The following is an 11,082-nucleotide window of genomic DNA, read 5'->3' on the forward strand; positions in this document are numbered from 1 at the left end:
AGCTAATTTAATTTTGGGAAGAAGCATGTTCCATAAGGTGGGCCCAAGGAAGAGAAGGCATATCTCCTGAGGTCCACCAAATGTAGGTTCCTAGCTGATGGTACCTGTAGCAGGTCTTCTCTGCCAGATCGAATGGAATGGGAAGGTGTCACCGGAAACAGGCAGTCCCTCAGGTAGCCCAGTCCCATGCCATGAAGGCCATTAAAGGTTAAAACCAGCATCTTTAATTGGGACTAGACACAAACTCTTTGAACTATGGTGCTGGAGAAGACTCCTGCAAGTCCCTTGGACTGCAAGGCGATCAAACTGGTCAGTCCTAGAGGAGATCAACCCTGACGGCTCTTTAGAAGGCCAGATCCTGAAGATGAAACTCGAATACTCTGGCCACCTAATGAGAAGGAAGGACTCACTGGAGAAGAGCCTCATGCTGGGAACGACTGAGGGCAAAAAGAGAAGGGGACGACAGAGAATGAGGTGGCTGGATGGAGTCACCCAAGCAGTAGGCATGAGCTTCAATGGACTCCAGAGGATGGTAGAGGACAGGAAGGCCTGGAGGAACATTGTCCATGGGGTTGCGATGGGTCGGACACGACTTTGCAACTAACAGCAACAAGACGCAAACTGGCAACCAATGCAGCTCACGGAGCAGAGGTGTCACATGAGCTGTTCTGCTTTAACCTACTGTTAAAATAATAACTAAACTAAATCTTAACATTTAACTAGGGCTGGCGCCCACACAATCGCTTTTAGGAGCGAGGCATTTCTCACTCATTTCATAAAGGCAAATAAAATTTTGCCACCAAGCAGCCATTCAACTGGAAACTAGTAAAAGTGTTACAAAGCCAATTATAACAACCCGACTTGCCTAATACGGGTTTTTCCCCTCCACAAACGCCATTTGTTGTATGAATGCTTTAATCTTACAGTTGCACACATACAATAAATGTCCCAAATTATCATACCCAGAGGGGCTTTGTGCACTTTATACCCACTGAAAGTCTGCAGAGGTTCTCAGTCATCCTGGTCATGGTTGTCCCAAAGGTGCTTTTTTTTCAGGAGGCAACTGGATTTTCTTGCTTTTTTTTTCTGTTGAAGATGTTTCGCTTTTCATCCAAGAAACTTCTTCAGCTCTGACAAGGCAATCCTTCCATTCCTCACTATCCTGTCAGAGTTGAAGAAGCTCCTTGGATGAGAAGCGAAACGACTTCAACAGAAAAAGACAAGCAAGTCTGGTTGCCTCCTGAAAAAAAAGCACCTTTGCGTTTATGCCCACTGCAATAAATAAATAAAGAAACAAAAATAAATAAATAATAAACAAATAAATGCACTCTTCTTAAATTTAATCATTTTGTATTATCTTTCTTTACCTTTTAATCCTTTTGTAATGTGCAACAGTGAGATGGGTGGCATATAAGTTTAATAAATTTAATAAATAAAGTAGAACTCAGGTTTTCGACAGAAATTTCCAAACACACATTCTATTGAAGCATATAGCTAATGATTTCTTTTTCTTTCACAGCTCCATGCCCTGTAGATAAGGTAAGCAAACACCTGTGTCTGTTAAGACTGTTATGTAAATTTGAGCATGGAAACCTCAGTACTTACCCTGACTACACTGAAGTCCAGCTTAGTTTCTTGTGCACACTGTAATATGAGCTGAAAGCAATTTTTACTCTGATTTGTCATTCCATTTTCATAGTAACGCTGCAATATCCTCTGTTGTTCTGCAGTAAATACAGAACGCAGATTCATCTAAAAATAAAAGAAGATACTCTGAAAAGAGGAATAATGTAATACTTACAGGGCATTTAAAAAAAAGGTACCATTTATGTAAAGAAATAGAAAAACTACAGCAGGCTGAGTCTAATTGATTTCAGTTCCCCTGTGAATATTCTTAAATATAGTTTACAAACACTCAAAAACAAAACGAAGCAGTAGCTATTTACATTCAGGAATTAAGGGTAGCTCAACACAAATAGAACTCCGATACTATTAAAATGATTAAAAGGTTTGTTTACAAGAGGAAAAAACGGGTTTGTAACAAAGAAAACAAGCAAATAAACGAGAAAAGGGATACTGGGTGAAGTTGCAGACAGAGAGGTCTTGGTTCTCTATTGATCCCAGAGACACAATAGTGAAACCTAATTCAGTTTTTCCTGACCTCTTTTATTGCCCCTGATGAATGCTAAGCAGGCTCAGACTAACATGATTTGTAGTCTTAGATATCTTTAGTTGCAGAGGTGACGGGAATAGTGCAATAGTGGGATTCATTTTTTTTTACTACCGGTTTTGTGGGCGTGGCTTGAGGGGCGTGGCTTGGTGGGCATGGCAGGAGAAGGATACTGTAAAATCCCCATTCCCTTTCCACTCCAGGGGAAGGTTACTGCAAAATCCCCATTCCCTCCCGATCACCTAGGACTTGGGAGGCAGAGAAGAGATGGGGCGGGGCCAGCCAGAGGTGGTATTTGCCGGTTCTCCAAACTACTCAAAATTTCCGCTACTGGTTCTCCAGAACCTGTCAGAACCTGCTGAATACCACCTCTGGTATAGCGGCCTGTTATCATCGAGCTGAAAGCTTTCCCAGGTAGCTCTTGATTTGCCACAGTTCACTTAGTGACCGTCCAAAGTTACAACGGCACTGAAAAAAGTGTCTTATGACCATGTTTTCACCCTCACGACCGTTGTAGCACCTCCATGGTCACATGATCAAAATTCAGATGCTTGGCAACTGACTCATAGTTATGATGGTTGCAGATGGGGGTCATGTGATCCCCTTTTGTGATTGTCTGACAAAGTCAATGGGGAAGCCAGATTCACTTAACAATGGTGTTACTAGCTTAACAACTGCAGTGATTCACTTAACAATGGTGGCCTGAAAAGCCGTAAAATGGGGCAACATTCCGTTAACAAACATTTCACTTAGCAGCAAAAAAAAAATGGGCTTTGTATTAGTTACTGCAGTTTGTAAACATTACTTAACACTTTAATTGGAAATGAGGCATGAAATGAGCCAGATATGATTTGTCCACTAATCTATAATGAGGTTATCATCACGGCTTAGAGTGATGAGTTTATTCAACCATGGCAAATGTGACTTGTTATATTACAGTGGTTAGAATGCAGTATTGCAAGCTAATTCTGTCGACTGCCAGGAGTTCGATCCTGACTGGCTCAAAGTTGACTCAGCCTTCCATCCCTTGCGTCCCCTTCGGGGAAAAGGGCGGCATATAAATGTAATAAATCCAAATCCAAATCCATCCTTTCTAGGTCGATAAAATGAGGACCCAGATTGTTGGGGGAAAGAGGCTGACTCTGTAAGCTGCTTAGAGGAAGCTATAGAGCACTATGAAGTGGTATATAAGTCTAAGTGCTATTGCTGTTACTACATAAAAGCTGTAGTAGTTAGAATGCTGTATTGTAGGCTACTTCTGCTGACTGCCAGCAGTTCGATTCTGACTGGCTGAAGATTGACTCAGCCTTCTATCCTTCTGAGGTGGGTAAAATGAGGACCCAGATTGTTGGGGGTAATATGCTGACACTGTAATCCGCTTAGAGAGGGCTGTAAAAGCACTGTGAAGCGGTATACAAGTCTAAGTGCTATTAACGTTGTTATGTTAATGCCAAACGTAAGTTATATCAAACAGATTCTTTCAAGCAAACATGTTTTACTTAACATTGTTGTTGATTTTGGCAACGACATAGTTTGATTTTGTTGGATATTCAAAGGACTTGGGCTACACCAGAACATAGCATAATCCGAGGAACAATATGGACACGGCTAAAGCAGGTGCTTCTCCTGTTTTCTGCTCCTGTTGTGCGCTCACTTCCTTAATAACAGAGACGAGCAAGATGCTGATCTATACCATGATTGAAAGTTGTTCCCTCTTTAGATAACTTTGCTTCAATACATTGGGATTATCAATCAGGTTCTCAAAGGGGCCTATGGATTCCATTCTTTAAACAGAGAGACATCAAGTTTGATTGAAAAGCCGATAGCTGAAATGAAGCAAACACTAATGAAAACGACTTCCGATAGAAGTCAGTGAACAAAGAAATGGTACAAATCAATGCTAAAATCACTTCTGCTGAAGCCATTTCAAGATTGCTAGTTAGCTGTTATTTCTAGAATGCGTGCTATAGCAATAGCACCTAGACTTATATACCACTTCAAGGTTCTTTATAGCCCTCTCTAAGAGGTTTACAGAGTCAACATAAGGTCCCCAATAATCTGGGTCTTCATTTACCGATCTCGGAAGATTGGAAGACTGAGACAACTTTGAGCTTGTCAGGATCGAACTCTTGGCAGTGGGTAGAATTATCCTACAATACTGCATTCTAACCACAAGGAAGAAAGAAAGGAAGGAAGGAAGGAAGGAAGGAAGGAAGGAAGGAAGGAAGGAAGGGCAATAGTATTAGCAATAGTCCTTAGACCTATATACCGTGATGGGGCAGTTGTTAGAGTGCAATACTGAAGGCTACTTCTGCTGATCACCAGCTGCCAGCAGTTTGGTAGATCGAATCTCACCAGGCTCAAGTTTGACTCAGCCTTCTGTCCTTCCTAGGTCAGTAAAATGAGGATCCAGATTGTTGGGGGCAAGAGGCTGACTCTGTAAAGGGCTGAGGGCTGTAAAGCAATATCACTTCACAGTGCTTTACAGCAATCTCTAAGCGGTTTACAGAGTCAGCATATAGCCCCCAACAGTTTGGGTCCTCATTTTACCGACCTCGGAAGAATGGAAGGCTGAGTCCACCTTGAGCCGGTCAGGATCAAACTCTTGTCAGTGGGCAGATTTAGCTTGAAATACTGCGTAGGTAGGTAGACAGGTAGACAGGTAGGTAGGTAGGAAGGAAGGAAGGAAGGGCAATACTACTTAGACTTATATATCACTTCACAGTGCTTTTACAGCACTCTCTAAGCGGTTTACAGAGTCAGTCTATGACCCCCAACAGTTTGGGTCATCATTTTACTGACCTCAGAAGAATGGAAGGCTAAGTCAACCTTGAGCTGGTCAGGATCGAACAGCTGACAGTGAGCAGTGAATTAGCCCTGCAATACTGCATTCTAACCATTGCACCACCACAGCTCTTAAGAATGTAGATATTAGGGACAAATTACACTGAGACTCAATTTCTTTTAATGCTGAGTGATAACACTCATCCTTATCGTTATTAACTTACAGGTAGTCCTTGACTTACAACAATTTGTTTAGTGACTGTTCGAAGTTACAACAGCACTGAAAAAGGTGACTTATTACTGTTTTTCACACTTAAAACCCTTGCAGCATCCCCATGGTCATTTGACCAAAATTGACATCCGGTTCGCATTTATGACAGTCACAGTGTCTTGGGGTCATAAGATCCCCATTTGCCACCTTCCAACAAGCAAAGTCAATGGGGAAGCCAGATCCACTTAACAACCATGTTACTAACTTAACAACTGCAGAGATTCACTTAACAACAGTGGCAATAAAGGCTGCAAAATGGGGCAAAACTCACTTATCTCGCTTAGCAACAGAAATGATGGACTCAATCACGGTCGTAAGTCGAGGACTGCCTGTATGTTAAAATAAATGTGATCAGGTCAGATGCACCGATAACAGATTATTAAAGTGCTTTGCTTGCTTTTCTATTGCAGAAAAGTTGACAGGATTATCTAAATGACTTATACCTAAGCCAACTGATCACTTTATATCAGAACAAGGGACTTTGGAGGTCTTCTAGTCCAACCCTCTGAAGTGGGAAACCCTAGACTATTTCAGATAAATGGTTGTCCAATCTCTTCTTAAAAACCTCTGTGTTGGAGCACCCACAACTTCTGGAGGCAAGCCATTCCATTCATTAATCAGAAGTAGCTTCTGATACATATAAAATAATGACATAATACGTTTCTTTATTTTTAAGGTGACACAAGATGTGTGTTTTATGTACGGTACTACCAAAAATTCAATTGCCCATTTGTTCTTCTGTAGCTCTATTGTGACGGAATATGCTCAGTTTCCAGAGAAGGCTTAAACTGGCCAGATGTACTCTGAGGATCCCCCCCCCCTTAATTATGATGCCAAAAACACAAGTATTGGCACATCAACACTAGTGCCTCTCTAAAACACAAGCTTAATTGGAAAACCATAGAAATGTATATAACCGCTGGTAATTTTCACGCCACAAAACAACAAATAAATAGAGCCTTCTACTACTATAGCCACATAGCAAATGATAAAAAGGTATGAATAAGGTATAAGGTGGAGTAGATGTTATTCTTTACTGCCATAATTGAGAGAGCCAGTTTGGTCTAGTGGTTAAGTCACCAGGCTAGAAAGCAAGAGATCGTGAGTTCAAGTCTTGCCTTAGCCAGGAAAACCAGATGAGTGCCAAAACCAATGAGGGCCAATCACCAGCAGATGGTGACCTCTAATCTCACTTTAGGAATGAAGCCGACTGGGCGACCTTGGACCAGTCACTCTCTCTCTCTCTCTCAACCCAATCCACCTCACAGGGTTGTTGTGGGGAAAATAAGAGGAGAAGGAAGGAAGATGTATTGGATGTGATCGCTGCCTTGAATTATTGGTGAAAATAATAGGTGGGAAATGAATGACTGACTGAATGAATGAAGACACAAATAATCAAAGCAATGCAGCATATTAGAACCATTCATACTCATATTGTATTTTATAAAATACAATTTTTGTTCCTTGCTGGCAAGTTGCAAAGAAGATGCAAATACTGCTTCTGGAGCAATGAATGCTTCTGTATTGTTTCTCCCCAGAAATTTGTATAAGCTAACTTTTAATCAAAGACTGCCACCTAAAGTCAACAGAAATTGATGCTGCCCATACCATGCTTTCTCCTTAAGTATATTAATCTACTGTCCATGTTTATTTGAGGAAGGCATGAACAGAAAAATCAAGAAAATTATACCAAATTTACTATATAGTAAGCCCAGTGTATGAAAGCTAATAGAAGAAATGCTTGTTTGCAACCAAAATGCAATTAGTTGCAACTCACAAAACCCCAGGGTTGGATCAAACTCCAGCTGAGAAGGTAAACCAGCCTTTTTTCCCTAATGAAAAGGACCTTTGATTTAACTGAACGTATCAGTTTACTATCATATATCCACTCTATTATTGTGCCAAACATTGATTGAAAAAAAATAACAAAAACTACCTTGGTAGGAGGCTTTTAAGAAGAGATTGGACGGCCATTTGTCTGGAATGGTCTAGGGTCTCCTGCTTGAGAAGGGGGTTGGACTAGAAGACTTCCAAGGTCCCTCCCAACTCTGTTATGCTGCAATATAATAATACGAGAGCCAGTTTGATGTAATGATGGTCAATATGCCTGGAGATGGTGAATTCTAGGTCTCCCTTGGGCATGAAAGCCAATGGGATGACTGGTCCAGTCGCTCTCTCTCTTTCTCTCTCTGCCCAATCTAACTCACAGGGTTGGGGTAGCAAAAAGAGGACATGGCAGGAGAACCAGGAGTATTTTTACCACATTGAATTATATGTAAAACTGGCAACCAACAATGGTTGCAATAGTACAATTCCCAATTACAGTAGAACCTCCGTCACAACCATAATTCTTCCCATGACTTTGGTCGCAAACCAATTTGGTAGTGACCTGAATTTTGGAAATTTGGCACTTACAAAACAAAAAACAAAAAAAAATGGCGCGGAAGGGGAAAATCAGCCACAGAAAAACAATGTGAATTTTTTGGGTCGGAACCTGATTTGGTCACTGTCAGAAGCTTTCGTGACCAGAGGTTTTATTGTATCTTGCGGTATTTTAAGTAAACGTTGGGCAATATGAAAAAGAAATTGGGCAAACATACACAGGGATAGATTTGAAACCTAACCATTACAGAACAGCCCCCCCCCCCCATCCCCAGTTTCAGATATCAGTTTCTAAACATGGATTAGAGACCCTGCAAATGGGCATCTCTCATGTCAGGAGGCCAGGAAGGGTATAAGGCTTGATAATAATAAAAGAAATGTGGCTGAGAGATTGATTGGAACCCACAGGAATGCATTCTCCCTTACAGCTGCCAGCTCCGGGATTGACCAAAGCACTCTCAGCTTGACTCCAGCTTAAAATTAGACTAGACAAATTACATAACTTCGTGTCATGACTTCAAAGCACTTTATATATATAACCACATAAGGAACCCCTCACTATTACCTCCATATTGTAGATCATGGGTGGGTACTGCTCTGAAGCCACATCTCACTCCCTGAAATTATTAAGCAACGCTGTAATTCAAAGCACAAATCTACAGAATACCAGTATCAGCTAAATCATTTATTTATTTTTGTTTATCGATTCGTTCATTTAGTCATTCATTCATATTTCGATAGCCACCCATCCCAATCCAGTTGACGGTCATTAAATATGGCACCAAGAGTTCATCATCATAAAAGTATCTTTACCCCAACTGAAGGACCTTACATTGAACCTTTGGCATGTTTCTGGTCACTATTCAAACAGTTTTTTGATGAATGAAACCACAAAAGACTCGTGCATATATGTAGAAGAACCTGCTCCTTTCCCCAAAAGCATAATTGCTGTTCCACTGTTCTCACAGACTGGCCACAAGGCTTGTCTCAATGTGACACCTTGTCTTGGTATATTCCACAAAGCTCACACAACCATTCATGCTTTTGCAGTTGAGGCAGGACATTAACTCAACCATTTTATTTTATTCCCACAGACACCTGTTTGCCTAACTGCTGCCAACTTTTATGCTTGATTTTTTTTAAGCTTCCTTTGTTCTGCCGTGTCTTTACTTTAGACATATGCAATATGTTAACTATAGGAAAACTTATAATTTTCTTACTATGCTGAGCTGACTAATACAATACAGATTTTGTTTCAAAGTCAAATTAAATAGAATAGAATAGGAGAATAGAATATGAAATGAAATATGAAATGGAATAAGGAATAGAATAGAATATGGAATGGAATAGAGAATAGAGAATAGAATAGAATATGAAATGGAATAAGGAATGGAATAAGGAATAGAATAGAATAGGAATCATGAATAAATAAATAGGGCCTATTTCATGCATTCCCCTAGAGGGAAATGCAAACTCATCTTTACATTTAAATTAAATTGAACTAAACAGAACTGTTTTCTGAAATACCAGAACCCTGCAATGCTCCCATGTTCAAAGCACTAATCAGTTACTATGGTTGCAGAAGACTAGCATGGATGGAATAATGTTTGTCCTTACAAGAGGTGTTGCTTAATCCCTTAATTCTAGATGTAACCTTCTGACACATATTAATTGCCACCGGCATAATATTTTAATCCAGTCTTTCTCAACCTTGGCAACTACTCCCAGAAATTTCTCGGCCAGCATGCTTTAAGATGTTGTGGATTTCAACTCTCAGAATCCCCCAGTCAAATTGCTGGTTGAGGAATTTGGGAGTTGAGGTCTACAGAATTTGGGGTCTCCAAGGTTGGAAAAAACTGCACTAATCCCTAGCTTAAAAAACAATGTTTGGTTGAATGAAATCAGCTGTCTGACTTCCTATGTACAACACTTATATGGAAAACCTTTTGATTGGGTTCACACAACTGAGTCAATAAACTGTTATATATATTTTTTCTTATGGCATTTTATAGTATGAGAAGCACTGATGCAGAGACAGAAATAACTTTTAAAAATAGACAAAGCCTATTTCGGTATTATTTTAAGCAAACTCCAGGCAGATGACTCAAAAAACTACTTCGTTGCTTCTCTCCTACTCCAACTCATTCTTTTGACAGATTCCATAAGATACGTTTGCAAACTACTTTTTTTTTAAGTAAAAGAACCGGCTGTCTACATGAAAAGCAAGCGCCGGACCGACAGTAAAGGTATTTTGGACCTCGCCGGCTGCCATCTCTCCCCCAACTCCTGCCCAAATCGACTTTACGTACAAAAAAAGAGAGGCGAAGCTACGTAAAGCGAGGGCAGTCCGGCGACAGGGCGCTCTTCTGCGCAGGCGCAGCCTTCCCTCGCGCTCCAGCCGTCTCTTGCCGCAGATCGAGCGAGGCGAGCGGCACGCATGCGCGTCCCGAGTTCTGATCCGCGAGCTCCGGACTGAAGCCCCGAAACTCGCCAATTCTTTCTCCTTTTTATTTTTCCCCCCTTTCTCCGTCGGCCTCTTGCCGGCCAAGCCATAAAGCGAGGAAGGGCCGTTCTCGAAGCCACCCACCCTCAGGAAGGCCTGGCGGGAAGGCCGCCCCCTCCCCCACAGTCGCCCCTCCCCCCCTACGGGGCCGCGCGCCCTCCCCTCCCCGCCCCTCCCCCCTCCCCGTTCGTCAGCCCAACCCCCTTCTACCGGACCCACCGTGCTCTGTGGGGCGGGCGGGGCGGCCACGGGGGGCCCCAGGGCTCCGAATTCAGCCGGTTTCGGCTGGGTCGGTCCCGGCGTCACACAATGAAATCAGCGCCTCCGATCATTAATTCTCATCATGATCGTGACGTCAGCGTAGACAGCGGCCAATCGCCGCTCGAGATCAGCGCCGGCCGGGACAGTCGCTGCCCCCGCCTCTCAGCCTCGGGGGGGAGAGAGGCTCTTGCGAGGAACAGCCCCGGCTTGGAAGGGTGGCGCGTGCGCGCGCGGCGGGAAGGCAGATTGGGGGGGGGGGTGTCCCGCGCGCCCGCTTCGAAGGAACAGCGGCGGCGGCGGCTTCTGCGGAGGGGGTCGATGCTCGGCCGGCAACAGCCAGCCAAGTCAGCCAGCTTGGTCGGAGGGCGGCACGGAGGAGTGGCGCGTTCCGGGAACGGCGGCGCGGGGCTCGACTATGCCAGGCTTTTCCTGGGATTTGCAAAGGGGGAGAGGGAAGGGGGGGTGGGTCTCCAGGGGTGTGTGCAAGGGAGGGAGGGGCTTTCCACCTGTGCCTGTTGGAAGGACCGGGATGGAACCTCTTTGCAAAGAAAAAAGCCCAAACGGCCATGCAACGACTTGGGAGCTGGGGAGGGTGCGGATTGGATTGGGGTGAGTGGGTTTCCCCTTCGTTGGGCTGCTAAAATTAGCCGGGGGGGGGGCTTTCCCGGCTAACCGTCCCACAGAAGAAGAAAAAGCCTGAATTGAGCGCTC

At 43.2% G+C, this 11,082-nt stretch overlaps 1 protein-coding gene across 1 annotated transcript in view; it reads right to left on the reverse strand.

Moving 5' to 3' along the window:
- Positions 1–10,563, reverse strand: part of LOC116516133 (highly divergent homeobox-like) — a 32,103-nt gene extending 21,540 nt beyond the window's left edge. The window contains 2 exon segments of the mRNA XM_032228538.1: positions 1,606–1,752; positions 10,330–10,563. Of these exon segments, the coding sequence (XP_032084429.1) occupies positions 1,606–1,752 (147 nt within the window). The 5' untranslated portion in view covers positions 10,330–10,563.
- Positions 10,564–11,082: the final 519 nt, after the last annotated feature.

The sequence above is a fragment of the Thamnophis elegans genome, chromosome 12 (assembly GCF_009769535.1).
Source record: "Thamnophis elegans isolate rThaEle1 chromosome 12, rThaEle1.pri, whole genome shotgun sequence".
NCBI lineage: Eukaryota > Metazoa > Chordata > Lepidosauria > Squamata > Colubridae > Thamnophis > Thamnophis elegans.